Source organism: Notechis scutatus, chromosome 5 (genome assembly GCF_049901735.1).
Source record: "Notechis scutatus isolate UNSWTSFEM ecotype Mainland chromosome 5, rNotScu1.2, whole genome shotgun sequence".
NCBI lineage: Eukaryota > Metazoa > Chordata > Lepidosauria > Squamata > Elapidae > Notechis > Notechis scutatus.
The window spans coordinates 22,859,464-22,881,294 of record NC_142013.1 but is presented as its reverse complement, the minus strand read 5'-3'; the positions used below and the strand labels follow the sequence as shown (position 1 = coordinate 22,881,294).

Genomic DNA, 21,831 nt, shown 5'->3' with positions numbered 1-21,831 from the left:
ATTATCTTCTGAAACATCCATAACAGGAACAATCATGTAGTCATAACTACAAACTGATCTCAAGTCATAAAAAGTTAAACAACAGATCATGGTCCAAGAAGGACAAAAACAAAACTCACCAAAATTTCCCCCCCAAAATTTAAATGTACTTTAGGTATACATCAAAGGTCAAAGAGAACAAAATACCACTGGACATTTATGCAACCTCAAAAGCTTTAGCAACACTTTTGTGAAACATAATACATACATACACATCTGTATTCCGCTAGCAAAATACCACACAAGACCCATGCAACACACATGCCTCCCTACATAAAGTTTAGCCACAAAGTTAACCACCACATAACTTCTAACTTCCTCAAGCAAAGAAAAATTGAAAATTAGTGATAATTTAGCAGGAAAACTAGCTGGCATGAATCTGTAACCCCATCTTTATATTCCATCTAGCCAAGTACTTAACTGCTTTCTTCTCAATACTCGACTGCCACATCATCCCATTTAATCTAAGCCAACACCATCAGGAATATGAATATAGAATAGAGTAGAGTAGAGTAGAGTAGAGTAGAGTAGAGAAGAGAAGAGAAGAGAAGAGAAGAGAAGAGAAGAGAATAGAATAGAATAGAATAGAATAGAATAGAATAGAATAGAATCATAATGTACAACACTTAATGATAGTCATAGGCTACAATCAACAATCAAATCATACAGTTCCAGATTGCTCCAGTTACACCACGAGGCAAGTTGTATAACCTCATCTCTGTATGCAGATTCATCTTTGTCTCGAATGACACCAATCACTGTTGTGTCATCAGCAAACTTTAGTATTTTAACAGATGGATCGTTTGAGATGCAATCATTGGTATATATAGAGAAGTGGCAATAGCACACAAACTTGGGGAGCCCCTGTGCTGATTGTACAGGTATCGGATGTGATTCCTCCTAGCTTCACCTGCTGCTTCCTGTCTATTAGGAAGCTTATGATCCACTTACAAGTGTGTTCAGGTACCGCTAGTTGGTTTAATTTACTTAGAAGGGTGTCTGGAATGATGGTATTGAATGCTAAACTGAAGTCTACAAAGAGGACCCTTACGTAGGTATTTGGAGATTCAAGGTGTTGTAGGATGTAATGCAGAGCCATGTTAACAGCATTATCTGTCGATCTATTTGCTCGGTATTTGCTGCATAGGATCTAACAGTGGATCCGTGATGGTTTTCAGGTGGGACAGCACAAGCCTTTCAAATATTTCCATAACTACAGATGTTAGAGCAACTGGTCTGTAGTCATTCAGTTCCTTGATGGAGGGCTTCTTTGGCACTGGGATGATGGTAGAACGTTTGAAGCAGGAAGGAACATAGCACATCTCTAGTGATCTATTGAAAATTCGGGTGAAGATGGGGGCCAATTGGTCAGCACAGACTTTTAAGCAAGAAGGAATTATCTTGTCTGGCCCTGGTGCTTTTCCTGGCTTCTGTCTGTGTAATAGATCTTGAACTTCTTTTCTGTGATCACCAGAGGTTGTAAGCCCAATGGATTGGGACCAGTTGTAGGAGGCTTGGCTATTGTTGGTGTGTTTGAGATGTGGGTTGTGGAGATAGGTGGCTGTAGTTTCTTTTCAAACCTGCAGTAAAACACATTCAGGTCATCTGCTAGTTGTTGATTTCCTTCTGCCTGTGAAGGTGGTTTGCTGAAGCCAGTGATGTTTTTAAGAGTTTTCCACATGTTTGCTGGTTCATTTGTTGAGAATTGATTCTTTAACTTTTCAGAGTAGCTTCTTTTTGCTGCTCTGATCTCTCTTGTTAATATGTTTCTGGCCTGGTTGTATAGCATTCTGTCACCTTTTCTGTAGGCTTCCTCTTTGGAATGACATAGCTGCTTAAGTTTAGCTGAGAACCAAGGTTTATTGTTACTAAAGATTTTCAGGTTCCTTGTTGGTACACATAAGTCTTCGCAGAAGCTAACATATGATGTTACAGTATCTGTGAGCTCATCTTTAAGTTTTTGTCTGTAGGCAGGTACAAGGTGAATCATGCAGTGGTCAGAGTGTCCCACAGCTGCTTGTGGTATAAGCATCTTTTACTGTTGTGTAGCAGTGGTCTAAAGTATTTTTGCCTCTGGTGGGACAATTTACATGCTGGAAATATTTTGGGAGGTCTTTCCTTAAATTTGCTTGATTGAAATCTCCTAAAATGGAAAGGGAACCTGGGTGTTTGGCTTCAGCCTCCATAATTTGATCAGCAAGAGTTCATAATGCCTTGTTTACACAGGCTTGTGGAGGAACATACACAGCTACCATGTTTCTCACAAAATAAGGCCGGGCCTTATTTTTTTTTGACCCCTGAAAAAACGGCTAGGCCGTCTTTTCGGGGGTGACTTAATTTCTTCCCCCACCTAGAGCGGCCCATACGCACGTACCTCTCCACAAGGCCGTTTCTATCGGCTGACGAAAGCTCCCCAAAGGCAGAGTCCCCAGCCACTTCAGGGCGAGACGTGGCTGCCCATGTCCCCTTGCCTTTAGGCAGTCTCTTTTGGGCGATGGAAGCTCCCCAAGTGCAGTCACCAGCCACTTCGATCGGCCGGTAGAAGCGGCCTCGGGGCGACAGCACACACACTCCCCTCGCCGCAAGGCCGCTTCTATCGGCAGACAAAAGCTCCCTTGAAGGCAGAGTTCCCAGCCGCTTCAGGGCGAGGCGTGGCTGCCCATGTCCCCTCGCCTTTAAGTAGTCTCTTTCGGGCGATGGAAGCTCCCCAAATGCAGTCACCAGCCACTTCGATCGGCCAGTAGAAGCGGCCTCAGAGCGAGCGCACACACACATACTCTCCCCTCGCCGTGAGGCCGCTTCTACCGGACGATCGAAGTGGCTGGTGACTGCATTTGGGGAGCTTCCATCGCCCGAAAGAGACTGCCTAAATGCGAGGGGACATGGGCAGCCACGCCCTGAAGCGGCTGGGGATTCTGCCTTCAAGGGAGCTTTCGTCTGCTGATAGAAGCGGCTCAGCGGCGAGGGGAGTGTGTGTGCGCGTCGCCCGAGGCCGCTCTACTGGCCGATCGAAGTGGCTGGTGACTGCATTTGGGGAGCTTCCATCGCCCGAAAGACACTGCCTAAAGGCGAGGGGACACGGGCAGCCCTGCCACACCCTGAAGCGGCTGGGGACTCTGCCTTCAAGGGAGCTTCTATCAGCTATCAGGGTATTCTAGCCTAGGCTACCTGCAGTCCACTCCTAAAGGCAATTTTTTTGCCCATCCCCCCCATTTCTCTTCACCTCATGTAGTTCTAATGAACGATGTGAGAAATGGCGGGGAAACGCATGGTTTAAATAGGCCTAAATTTTGGGGGCGGGGCTTAATTTCACCTCATGCCTAGAAATCATGCTGGGCCTTCCTATTGGTGGAGGCCGTATTGTTGGAGAAACACGGTATTAGGAGAAATGAGAACTCGCGTGGAGAGTAAAATAGCTTGCAGTTGATGTGTAAAGACTCTATCACAAAACATATATATTATAGTTATATCCTGAGACCAGCTGTTGTTGATATATAAACATAATCCTCCACCCTTTGTTTTACCTGATGTCTCTCTTCAATTCTGTCTGATCTAAATATTCCCTGCTGTAATGTTAGCTAAATTGCACAAAAGCAGTCCAGCCGCAGGCCACAAACAGATCAACTTAGAATAGGCAAAACACTCAAAATAATACCACTTGGAACAAACAGTATGATTTGTTCTGATCATGAAACAAAACTCCTTCTGACCTTGCAATATAGTCTGCTGAAAGGTGTACTTTTGTTGCTTCTGACCACTCCTTTTATGGGGAATCAAAAAAGTTACCATAGCTTGTTGGAAAGTTTGGCTCTTCTTCCTACAAAGGACTCACCTATCACAGCCTTGATTCTGTCAACACTATAGCTTAAGTACTCTCTGTTCTTTAACAAAAGAAGCAATAGATAGGCAGGCCACAGCAAGAGGCTAGTAGAGGAAAATAATGGCATTTGTGGTTTTGCTCCCCCCCCCCCCAACACATAAATTTGCTTCACTGACGATTTGAGCAAAGCTAATTGTAGGATTAAATGTAATAATTTTATTCCAGTATTGTTTTACTTAATCAGAGCAGCATTTAATGATTAATTCTTCCAAAAGTCAGGGTTTTTAAAAATCTTTTCCTTCCTATTATTTATTGAACTAATTGTAATTATGGCCATAAAAATATGTTTCCCCCTCCTTCCACATATTGTTTAAAATACACATACAATTGAGATATGATAGATGCATCTCAAAAAAACAGCTTTCTTCCAGTTTGCTGAATATAATTATAGAAAAGTCCCACATGCTCTGGCAACAAGCCTACAAAATGTGACTGGTGGAGTATGACTATCATGACTAGACATCTTTTTTGAACAAGACAACCAAGGCTAGACTTGAAAAAACTGCATAAAGCAATATTATGCTACAAAGTACTGTAGGAGACTAGTCAACCCAAAAATGAAAAGCTGGCGTGCTATCTAAAACAGAAATCATCATGGGAAAAACCTTTATCTACACCACCGTTTTCAACCTGTTGCCAGATGGAATCAATGGGACTTTTACACTAACATGCCTGGAAGCAATCAAGTCAGGAAAATTTGCTCTACAAAAAGCAATTGGTTAAGAGATTTGTCTCATTGCTAATTATTGTTTTAGCCAGCCTGTTGCATACTTTGAACAGGAAAAAAATCATCTAACAGACTGCAAGCAATCATGTTTTTGGACTCATAAACACCAAGACATTTTGATACCTTGAGAGCTTTCAATATTGTCTCAGAAACGTGACTAAAAAGGTATGGCCTAATGTGTTAAAAAATTTGCTGACAAAAACTTTTATCAATTTCTTGAAAAATTATTTACATGTGCTATTTAAGATTAACATTCCTTTTGAATATGCAAGTATACTGTTATCAAAATGTTGATTATTCCAAATTTCCCCTAGCAAACATGCAGCTGAATCCAATATGTGATGTTAACAGGAAAAGGAAAAACAGAATAAAGAATTGTGTGATTCAGACTTTTTCATAATGTTTGTAGATATTTAAGCAACAATTAATATACTGTACATGTTAAAAGCATACAATTAAATGCCCCAATGTCATATCCAGAAAATTCAAATCAGTTTTGCAATCCTTTCAAGTCCAAATTTATCCAGCTATAAGGCACTCATTATCACCCATATTACAGATGTAGTTAAGACATAATGATTCACTTAAGGTCATCTAATGACTTCATAGCAGGAGCAATATTTAAAGGATGTCCTAGTCATGTCATATTCATTCTATTAACTATTTACTACAATAATTCTATTATTTTAACAGGTCTTTTAAACTGAAGAATTAATAGAATAGAATACACGTAGGCTTGGGTTGAACTATGGCATCCTAGATGTTCTCTTGGTTGCCTGTTTGCAGTCATTTCATTACCCAACTAAGTAACATCAATAGTGTTAGTGAGTACGGGTTTTCTCCTTGGTAGCTCCTCTATTAAAAGTAAAGGTAAAGGCCCATCTCCATTTCTTAGCTAAGGGAACCAGCGTTGTCCAAAAACATTTCTGTGGTCATGTGGCCAATATGACCTATATGCTGGGGCAATGCTGTTACCTTCCTATTGAAATGGTACCTATTTATCTACTCATATTTGCATGCTTTCAAACTGCTAATGCTTTCAAACTGCGAAGTGAGAAGGAGCTGAAGCAAGAATGGGAGTTCAGGTCTCGAACACCAGCTGGCAGTTTTCCAACTGACAAGTTCGATGTCTTTAATTGCTAAGCTTTCATGCTCAGTCCTTTATTAGAGTATTGTTTTCTGCTAGCAAGTAAACAATCAAGCAGACAAACAATACCCTAATCAAAGAACTACCAAAGAGAAAAACACTCCAACCAATACTGGAAGAACAAGCTACTAAATATAAGCAGGGAGGAACCCACATTTACTAGGCCTGTTAATGTTACCTAGTCAAGTAATGAAATAAATGTCTGCAAGAAATCAAGCTCAGAGAACACTAAGGACTCCACAAATTGAGATATTCCCAGAATTGTAATTTTATTACAGTAGATTAACAAATCTACCCTTTTCTGATTATTTGATAGCTACAATTATTTTCACATATTGTCTCTTTAAGATTGTTTTAAGAAAATTTGACCAAAAAAAATAAAGGATTTATTTCAGTATTTTCTTCTGTGCACAATACCCATAGGGAAACGTATATTAAAAGTCTCTTGTTTTTACAACCAATCTATCTGGAAGTTCAAAAAAGCAGCTTTGTAGTATAATAATAAACTCCTTTCTTCCTTTTACGGTGGGAAGCTGCTCTGGATCAAAGCATTTAACAGATAAAACTCAGAACTTGATTAGAAGCTGTAAGGAGTAAAGAAAAATAATCTACTGGAAAGTCCCCACAAGTTGTCAAAAGCTACACTTCAAAAGATCTCCAACAAATGCTGTTGATTTTTTTTTTCACACTTAGCTCTATTTTCTGAACAGATATTTTTCATCTGAAATAATCAGAAGATTCTACAATTTTCTAATGGGGGGGGGAGACGAGCCAAATCAATTTAGGCTTCCCTCAAGCAATGTTTTAGCACTCTTAATATACTAGACATAGACCCCTGAAGGGGAAAAACCTAACGAACGGAGTTAGTAAAAGATAAGGGTGTACAGATTAAACATGGCTTTGGGTTGTACTTTTAAATCGCCATTCATGCCACACAGCATGAGCATCCTTAGCTCTCATATTGCCTTTCTAGCTATATAAATAAATAAAGCAATATCCAGTGTAAACCTACATGCACACAACCTCCACCCAAGTGTATACCTACATGCACACACCCCTTTTTACTATTTCTTGACAGGCTGCCGCACGTTTATCTCCCAATCAGAGTTTCCTACAGGGAAGGAGGGAGTAGGAGGGGGCAATACTAGCAGCCGTTCCCTTACTCCGTTCATAATCTCAGCTCCGCAGGGTTCAAAACCCCCTTCAAAACCCAAGGAAACAGCCCTATGAAACCACCGCCCACCTTCTTCCGGAGCCACCATCTCCGAAAGACGCTTCTAACAGCTCCGCTTCCTCGGGAAGGAAGCCGCGCAGCCCAGGCCCGAGACCGGAGGCCCATAACCCAAACCCGTTTCTCCTCCCCGCCGCTGCCCCGCCACCCCAAACTCGCCTACCGGCGGCTTTCCCTCGACCCACACTCACTGGCCAGCCGGGGTCCGTCCAGCCCCCCGCCGCCGCCTGCTCCTCCGCCTCCTCCCAGCAGTTCGGGGGGTTTCTTAGGCCCCGCTCCGGGCGCCGCTACCCCGTGTCCCGGATAGCCACCGCTACCGCCGTGCCCCGGCGAGGCGGCCACGGCGACGGAAGGAGCCGTGGGGCCAGGGGGGAGCCCAAGCGGAAGCCCACCGAGGACGACCGGCGGCGGAGGGCCGGGACAGGCGGCGGAAGCTCCGCCGGGCTCCTCGTGCAGGAACTGGCATTCCTCGCCGTAAAAGCACGTCTTGTCCTTGGCGTAGTAGCGGCAGAACTTGAGCTTCAGCCCGCCGGGGGCCGCCACCGCCGCCGGAACTCCCGGCCCGGGGGGCGGCCCTACTACCGCCGCGGCGGGAGCCACCGGAGAGGAGCAGGGGAGGCCGCCACTGTTCATGGCGGCGGCGGCTGCTACAGCAGCAGCAGCAGCAGCAGCAGCGAGGCCGCCTCAGAAGGCACGGCCGCTGCCGGCCACCGCCGCACCATGGGAGGCAGGCGGGGAGCGGGCGCAGCAGCCGTCCCACGGCCGCCGCTGTCACTGCCGGAGTTCCGGGAACGAGGGAGGAAAGGGGGAGGGCGCTTCTGCTTCTCTTAAAGGGGTCAAGCAAGCCCGGCGGGGGAGAAGAGGCTAAAGGAGAATCCGGGGGAAGGGGGGAATCGGGGCCTTCCGTCAGGCGCTGAAGGGTCCCGGAGGCAGCGGCAACGGCGGGATTGTTTATTCCATTTTCCTCTTCCTGAGCTGTCTCCTCAATGCGCCTGCGCCACAGTGAGGCCCTCTGGGTAATCCAGGCCCGGAGGAAGCGAAGGGGCTGATGGAGGCCTGGCCCGGCTCCGGCGGGTGGGGCGGCGGGCAGCCAGCGAGCGGGCGTTTGGTTGCGGCAAACTCCGTATACTTTTTGCCTTTCGCGGACGGGAAAGAAACGCAGCACCTTTCCTAAACCTTTACTGTAGCGATGAATATGCATGCCTGTATGTTTGTATCGTGGACATACATAACACATTCGTCTAAAACTGTCTGTTACAGTGCAAACCTCTTCGGTTTTATATGGAGATAAGTCTGGTGGCGAATATATAGGCTTGGTGGCACATTTGTATTTCGCAATGCCACCCTACACAGCCTGCTCAAAATTAAATGAGTACTAAAAGTACTAAAAAAAAACCCCCAACTTCGGTCATTCTGAACATTGCTTGTGCTTGAGAATTTTTTCCACCCACAAATATGGATTTTCAAACTACAGTTCTTACAGCAGGGATCAGTTAATATACTGCTGCTGAATGGATTCTCAAAAAGCTAATATATCTGGCCATCTTTTTGTAAAACATGCTGGGTGTATAATGGATGAAAAGAATAAAGTTAGCACATGTATGCAGTACTTTATATCTCAATATAATAAATATATTCATGAGGTGATATATTAATAGCAGTCCATCAAATAGATTCATTTAAATATAATTAAGGAGAACCAACAAATCAATTATACACAATAATTACCATTATTTTAGTCAATTCAGAAACATGAAACAAATCCTTTGGAAAGAAGAATATAAAATCAATAATGATAAAACCAATTCAAAAATAAAGTATCTCCCCATAAACCACAAAGAAACCAAATATTCTAGTTCTTTAATTACATTAATGTTTGTTATCCTCAAGTTCTTGGATATTCCAAAGTATTGAATAAAAAAAGGAAAGTTACTGAAATACAATTTCTTAGTTTCAACTCAATTTTCATTGCTCTGTTAATGTTATAAATTATAACTCAAATCAACAGAAAAGCAATATTGTCCCACGAAGAAACATTTTTCTATTTATTGTTTGAAGCCTGATTGAAGCTTAAATGAATACATCAGATGTCCAGACTGGGCAGGCTTAGAAAATCAATTTAAGTTTGAGCAAAACAATAAAATTGTTTATTTTTTTATGAGAATTTATGTGGCCGCCCACTCACTCTCAATGACCTTGGGCAGCTTACAAAAATAAAAATCCAACATACAACCAGTAAAAATAACAATAAATCAGATAAGTCACTTGATGGACTCCAACTTGGTTCCCCAGGTCCATTGGCAAAACCAGGTCTTTAGAGCATCGTGAAAGAGTGTCAATGTAGGGCCCAATCTAATCTCTGCAGGGATGACATTCAAAGGGAGGAAGCCAGTGGTGGGATTCAAATTTTTTTACTACCGGTTCTGTGGATGTAGCTTGGTGGGTGTGGCAGGGGAAGGATACTGTAAAATCTCCAGTCAGAGGTGGTATTGGCCAGTTCTCCAAACTACTCAAAATTTCCGCTACCTGTTCTCCAGAACTGGTCAGAACCTGCTGAATGCCACCTCTGGAGGAAGCCACCATGGAGAAGGCCTGTCTTCTGGGTCTACCAGATATATCTCCTTGGTAGAAGGGACCCACAACATTCCCTGTCTTCCACTCTGGTGGGACAGGTGGATGTAACCGTAAGAAGATAGCCCTTCAGAGAACCTGGTCCCAAGCCATATGTAACAGTGGTGGGATTCACATTTTTTACTACCAGTTCTGTGGGCATGGCTTGGTGGGCGTGGCAGGGGAAGGATACTGTAAAATCTCCACTCAGAGGTGGTATTTGCCAGTAATTCTCTGAACTACTCAAAATTTTCCGCTACTGGTTGTCCAGAACTGGTCAGAACCTGCTGAATACCACCTCTGATATATAATAAGATACTAAAATGCAACATGTTATCTCTCCAAATTGGCTCCAAATAAAGATTAGGTGAGTACATGTTTAAAATACTATGATTATTTTCCATGTTTCAATCAAAGGCTGCTGACTTAAAAAGGTCTTGAAGTTGAAATGTTCATAAAATAGGTGCCAGGTGAGATTCCTTGGCAAAGCTATTCCACATTTAAGAATGACAACTGGCTTTGTTTGAAGGGGCACTCAGAGCTTCTGTAGATTTTGAGTTTTAATGAAGATTATTTATACTTTTATACATCACATTGAGAGACCGCCCGTCTCCTTCATAGAGCAACAAATAGACAATAACTAAAGGCTAAATAATAGTAGTAGTAACAGTAATAATAACAGATAAAACAAGAATAAAATTATTCAGAATTTAAAAAGGAAAGGGAGGGCCTTTAGAACATTAATCAGCCTCATATTATGTGTTTCTCTATGGGTTCCAAGCAAACCAGATCTTCAAGCATTCCCGAAAGGCCAGGACAGTGGGGACCTGCCTCGCCTCTGGGGCAGGAATGTTCCAAACAGTAAAAAAAAGTCTCTTTTCCTGGGCCCAACCAGTTGCAATTCTCAGACTGATGGCATGAGCAGCATATCTTCCCTGCCTTACTGGGTGGGATAGGCTGATGTAATGAGGCAAAGACAGATCTACAGGTAATCAGGCCTCATGCCATGTAGAGCTTTAAAGGTAATAACCAATAATGTGCAGTGGGCCAGGAAGCAAACCAGCACTCGTGGCTCCCAAGCAAAGGCATTACATACATCATCCTTGGGATGTGCAAAATTCTTTGTGTGTCTGCATTCTGTATCATCTGAAGCTTCCAAATACTTTTCAAAGGCAGCCCCATATAGAAGGCCTTACAATATTCCAAATAGAAGATGTGAGTGACTGAACAAAGAGCCTCCCTATCCAGGAAAGGGAATAACTGGCATATAACAACAGCAAAGGCTCTTTGAGCCACAACTGCCACCTGCTCCTTGAGCAAGTCTCGTGAGTCAGGAAGAAAATCACATACCAAATCTGCCTGGTATAGGACATCTACAGTCCAAGACCAAAATGATAAACTCCCAGATTCAGAGGCCCCTCTCCGCCACTTTTATATATGTCCCAGAGATATAAAATATACCCCAAGCAAGATTATTTACAAGCAATATACTTCCAAGATATCTTAACATTTTCTAAAAGATAATAGTGTTTCAGTTTTAGACAGGAAACAGTCAATAAAGTCGAATATACATATCCCAAGATAATGTTGCAGGATCCAATCTGGGTCAGTCACCAGACCCAGCGGTTTTGTCTTCCAAGCTTTCGGACTCATACTGGAGCCCATCTTCAGGAAACTTCTCTCTAGCAGAGTGTGTGCTTTGAGTTGTTCTGTGTGTGGTATTTACATGGTTGTATTTGACTTTTTAGATGTGATTGGGGTGTTGATGGCTGGCCATTAAATTATTGGCTGTTTCTCTTGACAAAAGTGTCGTCCATGTAGCAGCACCAAAATTTAGGTGTGTTGTTCTGAAATGCACAGTGTTCTAGTTCGTGCAGGACTGCTTCTGCAATGACTCCTGATATTGGGGATCCCATGGGAATTGGCCTGGGTCATACCATGCTGTGTCATACTGTGAAGTGCAGAAAAAAAATGATTATTTATATAAATACTAGCAGGGTACCTGTGCTTCGCTACGAAACTATGTGATCGGGCTTAGTTTTGGGGGAGGAAAATAAGGGGGGAAATTCTTCCTCTGTCTACCAGAGGAATTCATCTGGCTAGTGTCCTGTCAGTGTGTGAGAGAGTTCAGGGCTGTTTGGAAACAGAAACAGTATTTGCTGTGTGAGCAAGAATGAGACAGCAAGGAGTCTGGGTATGGCTTAGCTCAACTGTTCTGTACTAAAGTTGCTTGGTGCTGTGAAACTAAAACTGAAACTCCTCTGCTCTGTTTGTGTTTTGCATTTGGAACAAATTTCTTTTCAGGTGGGGAGGGGGAGTAGAACTCCTTAGCATCAGAGTGTGTTAATAATAATATACGAAATACTAATGCCAAGATGGTCATTTTAAAAAATCCTTTCTTAGTGAGCACCTAGAAACCAAGAAGAACATACGTGCCAAATTTCAAGTTTGTAGGCTTTACAGTTCTGGAGATTTTGTGATGATGCGTGAGTGGTATTTCGCTTTTATATAGAGAGATTTAGTACAGATTTGGCCCTAAAATTCTTCTTTCCCATGACTTACTAAAGAGAAAGCTCAATGTGAAAGCACTTTGAAATAACTAACTCAAAACAATTGTCCATAATAATTAAAACTGTTTCATGAGAAAACAGATATTCAAATAATAATTATCAGATAACAGCATAGATATGCTTATACATTCTTTATTCCCTTGAAGACTTCCAGATGTGTGTGAGACCTGTCAGAATTTTTAGTCAGCAAGCTGGGTGAGGGTACCAAGAATTATAGCTCGAACTTATAGGAACAACTTGAAGAATTTCAGATAAAGTAAAATTATTGTTGCCTGGTTCAACATCCCATAAGATCAGGACATTGCCATGGTTGCATTTTAAAAAAAAATTCCACAACAGAAAAACAAGAGTCAATGGGTGGGATTTTGAAGAAGTTGAAAGGCGAAATGAATGAATTAACTTCTAAAAGGTTAGAACATCCATCCATCCCCAATCTCTCTCTCACACACACATACCCCATTACACATGCATATGCACAAAGCACAGGTAGTTTAAGAATCATTGATAGTTCCAGGAAGGTGCATGATTTATGGAATAAGCTAGAAATGGCTTTTCACAACTCATTTCACATTCACCATCTTTCAAATTACTTACTTAAAGATTAGTAAGTTTGAATCTACTTTTCCTGGTATATCCAAAGAATTTTGAATGCTCTGTTTCCCTTCCTAGCGTCCTTGTTTTATATATAATTCTGGTACACTTCAGATTTTAAAAAAATTCAATGTGACTTAGGTGTATTAATGATGGCAGTTTATCATTAAGAAGAGTTATCATTAGAGGAACCAGTTCTAACTGAGGAAAGGGAGGCATTAGCCTCAAAAAAAGCTGATTTTGGATCTCATGTTGAAATAATAACACATGTTTTGTTTACAATTACTGTTTCCTTTTTGTAGTGATTGGCATGGTGTTTGACATTGAGTCTGAATCGGAAGCAACAAAACTCATTATTTGATTAGGTTTCTAAAATGCAGCCCAGCAAACCTGATGATTCTAATGTCTGAGAGCCCTCTACTGGAGTACAGATTTACCACAAGTTTGTTCCTAAAAAGAAGTGGGCCTGTATGGTTCATTCTTAAACAGTGAATATTTCTTAAAATAAAAGGGGAGGGTATTGAAAAAATAAAAACACCAAGGAGCTTTAAAGACTTTTCTGCAGGAATCAAAAATTTTCATCCTCACAAAAATGATGGGAAAAGAACACACTGAATACTATAGAATATATTCACTTTGCTGGTGGTTAACATCAACTATTGTAGGGGATTTTTTTTTAATCTGCTGTTGTTATTATTATTATTGTTTTGTTGCAGGAAGAGCCCCCAAACTCCTCCCCCAAAAGAAGAAGTGGTTTACAGTTGAGAGGCTGAGTGATTGTAATGGATTCCCGAGAGAACCACCTGCACATACAGCCTGTGAGCTCTTGAAATAACATTTCACTCAAGCAAGGAACTCTTGCACCAACAGCTGCAATGAGACGGCAACACTTCAGTATTTTAATAACCAAAAGTCAGCTGCAGATGCTTGGTAAGTGTACCTATTGATATCTGCATTCATAGCTCTTCTTGCCTTGCTTATCCAAATTTTCCTACTCTTTCTATAGTTTTGTCCTACACCTTTTTCTCTATTTAGTCTCTCCTCTGTTTTTTTTTTTCATGCCTCATTTTTCTTCATTTCTATTTGATTTGCCCCATGCATCTTTGGTTTTGTGCCCATCTTTTTGTGCGCTTTTCTGTTTCTTCTTCCTAAAAGAACAAGCTGCTTGTATGAAGTGTCTGAAGGATGGGTAACAATTGTTGATGGATTTAAAATAAGCAAGGAGAAATTTTTTTAGATCATTTTTTGTGACTGAGAGATTTGAAGACTACTGGAAATCTCAGAGATCCAAATGTAAACAAAATCTTTTCTTAGAATAGATTTGTGTATATATTTGCCAAAGACACAACATATCTTGATAAAGTAATGACTGTGGATCTTTATTAGAAGGATGATTATTGTATTGAGGATAGATATTTTGCTTAGCTATCACTAAAACTTTGGCTACCTGTTCACTGAATAGGTTATATGGCGAAATTGTATTCATAAAACTGTGAAACCATATTTTAATACTTTTTTTATCTTACCTTTTTATACAATTGAACAAAGGACAACGCTTATATTTCAGTTTCTGTGCATCTTGCCTAATATGTTTAATATTATTCATATCCATACTTAAGGGTATGGCTCCTGAATTAAAGTCCAGTAAGCTTTAAAATGAACCCACAGCATAATTAAGGTCTTTTTTTATCTTTCTTAAAGGAACTTAGTTTTGCTTGTTTATATCATTTAATCTTATTAGCAAGAAAGTAATATAATTATGTTTTTCAAGATTTAGATAAATATACTTGCCTCTAGGGCTGAAATAGTGTTCTTGATAATAATAGAATAAGTGTCATGATTTATAAGAGCTCAGCCTTAATATATAATATATCTTAATATATATTTTATGCCATTATTTGCTGACCCACATTATTATGTCTTTGGTTAAGAACCTTTGGTTCTTAATTCGCATGGTTCAGCCATTCCACAATAATATAACCGCATATTCCCACCAGCTCTTATGTGCTGAATTCTAAAATTGTCAAGGTTTGATTTATGATTTCTCATACATCACAGCCCTGGGTACATCTGTTCCATGGAGTTCGATGGGATATAGTCACCTGCAAGAATGCTTAGAATCCCCAGTGAACTTCGATTTGTCTAGTCTGAAATAAATCTTACTGAAATAAATTCTGTTTTTCTGTTTGAAAACCCAAAAGTCCAATCACAATGTTGGGAAATGCAGGAGCAGCATTTCCTACTACAATATATTGTAAAATAAAATGCAGCTCTTTTTGTAGTTGCTCTTTTTTTATATGTATTGTAAATTCAAATATTCAAGCTCACTATTTTACTTATTTGTCTTGTAATTTAAGTAGTTTTTCTCCCTGTGTTGATTTTGGCAGCTTATTTTAAACTGAATGTAAAATATGTTCAAGAATTAAAATGCTATAAATTGTGCAATTTCCTTTGATTCTTAGTTATATTTATACAGTTTCATATCAAGCTCTTCAGTTTCACAAGTATTTATTGTACTTTAAATTCTGTTCAATAGAAGTGGATTCATCCATTATAAAAAGCCAAGGTACTTATTTGGGGGTTAGTGTAATGTATAAAAAGATACTTAATGAACAGCTTTTTGAATCTGTGGCTTAGCACTGGCTTACTGTTTCCATTCCAGCCTGCATATTATACTAAATGATAAAGCAAATATACTGGCAAACCTATCAGACTGCACTTGTCAGAAGAGTACATGATTAGTGAGTTATTATTACTATTAGTTAATAATACTAATAGTATTAATTAATTATTACTATTAATTAATAATACTATTAATTATTACTAATTACTATTAGTGAGTTTCCTAGATTCATTCATAAAAAAAATCAGAGAATGAAGAGGTCAAGCTATGTGTTTGTCTTCTGGTTTCTTTCAGGTTGATAAAGTCAGAGCTTTTGGTTTAAATATCATGTAAGTCTTGTTAGCTGCACTTATAGGTGAAGACTCCAATTAGAAAAAATGGCATTTACTGCTAAGCCAACCTTACACTTCAGTGTGATATGCAAATTCAGTCTACACCTGCAAGTTAATGTCAAATGCAAGCAGAAATGCATGATTTCTTTATGATCTCCTCGGTTATTTCTTGCTTCTTTTATGTCCTGATTCAAATAGGTCTACATAAGGACAAATCAAGAGCTACTAAAACAAGGAAAACAGACTGCATTTATATAAAGATGGCATACTGTAACTTTGCTCACATCTACCGTATAACATTTATTAGTTTCTCTAAATCTAAACAGGCCATAACTAAAAAGAAGAATAACATAATCCATTAATGCAAACATTGAGAAGCTAAAGACAGAATTATTCTCCTTAGAATGAAAGATGACAGGGTTCAATTGTGAATGCATATTTCATTGGGATTTATGAATCCAAACAAGTATAAATTATTCAATAAATCATATTCAAACTGTGTCTTAATACAATATATGTATCATTTTAAGTCTGGTTCTGCATCAGTCTACCTTGCAGGAATATTTTGCTCAGTGAAATTTATAAAGTATGTCTGAAGATGGATAATGATTATTCTTTGACGAAACCCAATCCACATAGCCCCATAATCATTCTAAGATCTTATTTTCTTGAATCATAGTTGATGAAATATGCTGAAGTTTATTGGGTTCATATATTATAACAAAGTACAGTTGATGGGTTATAAACCACAATGGTCCAAAGCCAAGAGGAAACAAATTAGTACAAATCTCAGCCATAATATTATAATCCTAATTGTTTCATGGTTAAAGCTTAATGTGAGTCTTAGCATCATAAAGTTGAAAGGTCTTTTTTCATTACTGAGCTCAGTCCTTGGCCTAACTTATAAAGGGAAAGACTCCTTCGGGTTTAACTGGATTCCTGATAACTACTGAATATGTCCAGAAGTACAGGTGAAACTTGAAAAATTAGAATATCGTGCAAAAGTTCATTTATTTCAGTAATGCAACTTAAAAGGTGAAATTAATATATGAGATAGACTCATTACATGCAAAGAAAGATAGTTCAAGCCATGATGTGTCATAATTGAGATGATTATGGCTTACAGCTCATGAAAACCCCAAATCCACAATCTCAGAAAATTGGAATATTGCGAAAAGGTTCAATATTCTAGGCTCAAAGTGTCCCACTCTAATCAGCTAATTAAGCCATAACCCCCCTAAAGGGTTCCTGAGCCTTTAAATGGTCTCTCAGTCTGGTTCAGTAGAAATCACAATCATGGGAAGGACTGCTGACCGGCAGTTTTGCAGAAAACCATCATTGACACCCTCCATAAGGAGGGAAAGCCTCAAAAGGTAATTGCAAAAGAAGTTGGATGTTCCCAAAGTGCTGTATCAAAGCACATTAATAGAAAGTTATGTGGAAGGGGAAAGTGTGGAAGAAAAAGGTGCACAAGCAGCAGAGATGACCACAGCCTGGAGAGGATTGTCAGGAAAAGGCCATTCAAAAGTGTTGGGGACTTTCACAAGGAGTGGACTGAGGCTGGAGTCAGAGCATCAAGAGCCACCACACACAGACGGATCCTGGACATGGGCTTCAAATGTCGTATTCCTCTTGTCATGCCGCTCCTGAACAACAAACAACATCAGAAGCGTCTTACCTGGGCTAAAGAAAAACAGAACTGGTCTGTTGCTCAGTGGTCCAAAGTCCTCTTTTCTGATGAGAGCAACTTTTGCATCTCATTTGGAAACCAAGGACCCAGAGTCTGGAGGAAGAATGGAGAGGCACACGGTGCAAGATGCTTGAAGTCCAGTGTGAAGTTTCCATAGTCTGTGTTGATTTGGGGAGCCATGTCGTCTGCTGGTGTTAAGTCCAGGGTCAACGCAGCCGTCTACCAGGAGATTTTGGAGCACTTCATGCTTCCTTCCGCAGACGAGCTTTATGGGGATGCTGACTTCATTTTCCAGCAGGACTTGGCATCTGCCCACACTGCCAAAAGCACCAAAACCTGGTTCAATGACTGTGGGATTATTGTGCTTGATTGGCCAGCAAACTCGCCTGGCCTGAACCCCATAGAGAATCTATGGGGCATTGCCAAGAGAAAGATGAGAGACATGAGACCAAACAATGCAAAAGAGCTGAAGGCCGCTGTTGAAGCATCCTGGTCTTCCATAACACCTCAGCAGTGCCACAGGCTGATAGCTTCCATGCCACGCCACATTGAGACAGTAATTGCTGCAAAAGGGGCCCAAACCAAGTACTGAGTACATGTGCATGCTTATACTTTTCAGAGGTTCGATATTGTTCAATGTACAATCCTTGTTTTATTGATTGCATGTAATATTCTAATTTTCTGAGATTGTGGATTTGGGGTTTTCATGAGCTGTAAGCCATAATCATCACAATTATGACAAATCACAGCTTGAACTATCTTGCTTTGCATGTAATGAGTGTATCTCATATATTAGTTTCACCTTTTAAGTTGCATTACTGAAATAAATGAACTTTTGCACAATATTCTAATTTTTTGAGTTACACACACACACACACACACACACACACACACACACACACATATATATATATATATATATATATATATATATATATATATATATATATATATATATATATTGTCAATTGTATAAAAGTGCTAGGTATAGAAGCGCAACATTCTGTATAGAAGCAGTTATTTATTGTTTTCTTCCAGGATTTTTTCCCTTCTTTCTTCTTCTTTTATATTTTTTACTTCTCAGTTTAGTTTACAAGCTGGAATTTCAGGGTGGTGAGTATTAACTGTCAAGTACTGGTTAGCTTTTTTGAGATGAGCCAATATTCAGTGGGTGCTAACAGCTTTTGCTTAGTGTAATAATCCGTAACTGCCAAGCCAGTTCTTAGCTTCTCTCTGAATGGACAAAGCAAGGATAACCTATCATTTCCCAATATATATAGATAGATATAGATAGTATATAAACAGAAGGAAAAGAAAAAGGGAGGGAAAGAATAAACTCGACACATAAACAAGGGTCTACAAATGTATTTTACTGTTTTCTAATATTCCAATAAATGAATATTTAAAATCCTAAAAAAACTATTAAATTCAATGCAAAATATAGTCAAAAACAACAAAAAGGGAACCATAAAATCATAGACTGCAATAAATTATTTTTAAATGACTTTTAATATACAAAAAAGTAAAAGGGGAAAAGAATAAGAATCAATAAAAACATTATTAAGAAACCACTTTGCAATTATATCCTTTCTTCCCATTGACCCTCAAATGTAAATTACAATCAATATATTTGTAAACATTAGGTATCTAATTTCTTTCCTGGTCCTTTTATTTATTTTTTCCTTAGAAATTGAATTTAAATATCTTAAGTATACATTGCTGTATAATATACAGTATGTATATATGAAATTTATTTTTAGTTGCATTTTTTTCGATTTCTGTTACGAATATGTACTGCTAGTTTTTTTGCTGTTGCTGTGTATTCTCCATATTTAGTGCTTGGTTTAGTTATTGAGCTACTCTATTTATTTATTTTATTAATTTGATTTGCCAATTGTTTACAAGATAATAAGTATAAGTGTATACATAGTTGTGAATACATGAAATGGGTACATATAAGAAAAATAAAAGAAGAATAAGAGAAACAATAGGACAGGGACGGTAGGCACGTTGGTGCGCTTATGCACGCCCCCTACAGACCTCTTAGGAAAGGGGTGAGGTCAATAGTAGACAGTCAAAGGTTAAAGTTTTTGGGATTTGGGGAAGAGACTACAGAATCGGGTAGAGTATTCCAGACATTGACCACTCTATTGCTGAAGTCGTATTTCCTGCAATCAAGTTTGGTGCGGTTTACTTTGAGTTTGTATCTATTGTGTGCTCTTGTGTTGTTATGGTTGAAGCTGAAGTATTCACTGACAGGTAGGACATTGCAATGTATGATTTTATATACCATGCTTAAGTCAGACCGAAGACGGCGTAATTCAAGGTTTTCTAGTTCTAGAATTTCAAGTCTGGTGGCATAAGGTATTCTACAACGAGTAGAGGAGTGGAGAACTCTTCTTGTGAAATATTTCTGGACTTTCTCAATTGTGCTAATATCAGATACGTAATGTGGGTTCCAGACTGATGAACTGTATTCGAGTATTGGTCTAGCAAATGTTTTGTATGCTCTGGTTAGTAGTGTGATATTACCAGAGAAAAAGCTACGTAGGATTAGGTTAACAACTCTTAATGCCTTTTTGGCTATGTAGTTGCAGTGGGCTCTAGCACTTAGATCATTAGAGGTGAGTATTCCAAGGTCCTTTACAGAGCTTGGGTCATCAACAAGATCTTGACTATTCAGCTTGTATTTTATTTTCTGATATTTTTTTTGCCAATATGTAAGATAGAGCATTTATTTGTTGAGATTTGAAGTTGCCATTTGTTTGACCATTCTGATACATAGTCAAGATCTTTTTGTAGGGTAGCAATATTGTCTGTGGTATTGAGCATTACTCTGAGCATTTTTTTTTCTTAGTAAGTTTTTCCTAACATGCACTTGAGCTAATACAGTTAATATGAGAAATGTCCACTAATTAACACTACTTTTTAAAAGGAGTATGTTTCTCAATTGTTTATCTGTGTGAAGTCTGCCTATCTTAAGCTTCTACTATACAGAAGGTATTGCCTTCTAAGGCAACCTGTATACAGTACATTAGTGGCCAAAGTTACATTGTACATTGTAGATTTGTAATTCAGAGTCAGCCTCAATTATTAGAATGATGCATTAATTATACTCAAGTATGCATTATTCAGTGGTGGATATTGTTGGTGAAATCTCTTCTAACTTTCCATATACATGTGTGTGTGTGTGTGTGTGTGTGTGTGTGTGTGTATATGTTCTTAAGTTTTCACGGGTACTTACGTCTGTGAAAGTCTGACTCACAGGCGAACACAATACAGAAGCCTGATGATGGCAGATGAGATTCTGCCGAAACGTTGCTACAACTTTAAAAGCACAACTACAATGACGTGGTAAAATACCCGAACAAAGCTGAATACCATACACACACACACACACATATGTATGTATGTATGTATACATACATATATACATACATACATAGATACAGTCACAAGCCACAGTCATCCCCATCTTCAAAAAGGGAGACCCCAGCCTAGTGGAAAAATTACAGACCAATCTCTTTATGCTGCGTCACCTGTAAAGTCATGGAATCAATTATTAACCAATCCATCATCCTCCACTTAGAAACAAACAACCTACTCTCTAATAAACAATTTGGTTTTAGGAAAAAACTATCATGTAATCTGCAACTCTTACACTGCAAAAACATATGGACTACACAACTCGATCAGGGCAAAGCAATAGACACAATCTACATAGACTTCTGTAAAGCCTTTGATTCAGTGGTACACGACAAACTACTTCTAAACTAAAATCTTACAGTATCTCTGGACACCTGTATAACTGGATAGAAGCATTCCTGTCAAACAGACAACAAATGGTCAAAATTGGGAGCGTCCTATCAAATTCTGTACCTGTCAACAGTGGTGTCCCCCAAGGCAGTGTTCTAGGACCAACTCTTTTCATACTCTACATAAATGACCTCTGTGATCATATCAAGAGCAACTGCGTTCTCTTCGCTGATGATGTAAAGCTATTCAACACCACAGACAATACTGCTACCCTTCAAAAAGACCTTGACTATGTATCAGAATGGTCAAACAAATGGCAATTTCAAATCTCAACAAATAAATGCTCTGTCCTACATATCGGCAAAAAAAAAATCAGAAAATAAAATACAGGCTGAATAGTCAAGACCTTGTTGATGATCCAAACTCTGTCAAGGATCTTGGAGTACTCATTTCTAATGATCTAAGTGCTAGAGCCCACTGTAACTACATAGCCAAAAAGGTGTTAAGAGTTGTTAACCTAATCTTACATAGCTTTTTCTCTGGTAATATTACACTAATAACTAGAGCATACAAAACGTTTGCTCGATGAATACTCGAATACAACTCATCAGTCTGGAACGCACATTACATATCTG

At 39.4% G+C, this 21,831-nt stretch overlaps 2 protein-coding genes across 3 annotated transcripts in view; one reads left to right on the top strand and one right to left on the bottom strand.

Annotated features, from left to right (window-relative positions):
* PAN3 (poly(A) specific ribonuclease subunit PAN3) overlaps positions 1-8,020 on the bottom strand; it is a 79,825-nt gene extending 71,805 nt beyond the window's left edge. For both annotated transcript variants that reach the window (XM_026675045.2, XM_026675046.2), the window contains exon 1: positions 7,216-8,020. In XM_026675045.2, the coding sequence (XP_026530830.2) occupies positions 7,216-7,657 (442 nt within the window). In that variant the 5' untranslated portion in view covers positions 7,658-8,020. The remainder of the gene's footprint in view (positions 1-7,215) is intronic.
* Positions 8,021-13,570: 5,550 nt separating this feature from the next.
* Positions 13,571-21,831, top strand: part of FLT3 (fms related receptor tyrosine kinase 3) — a 61,802-nt gene continuing 53,541 nt past the window's right edge. The window contains exon 1 of the mRNA XM_026675049.2: positions 13,571-13,725. Within this exon, the coding sequence (XP_026530834.2) occupies positions 13,671-13,725 (55 nt within the window). The 5' untranslated portion in view covers positions 13,571-13,670. The remainder of the gene's footprint in view (positions 13,726-21,831) is intronic.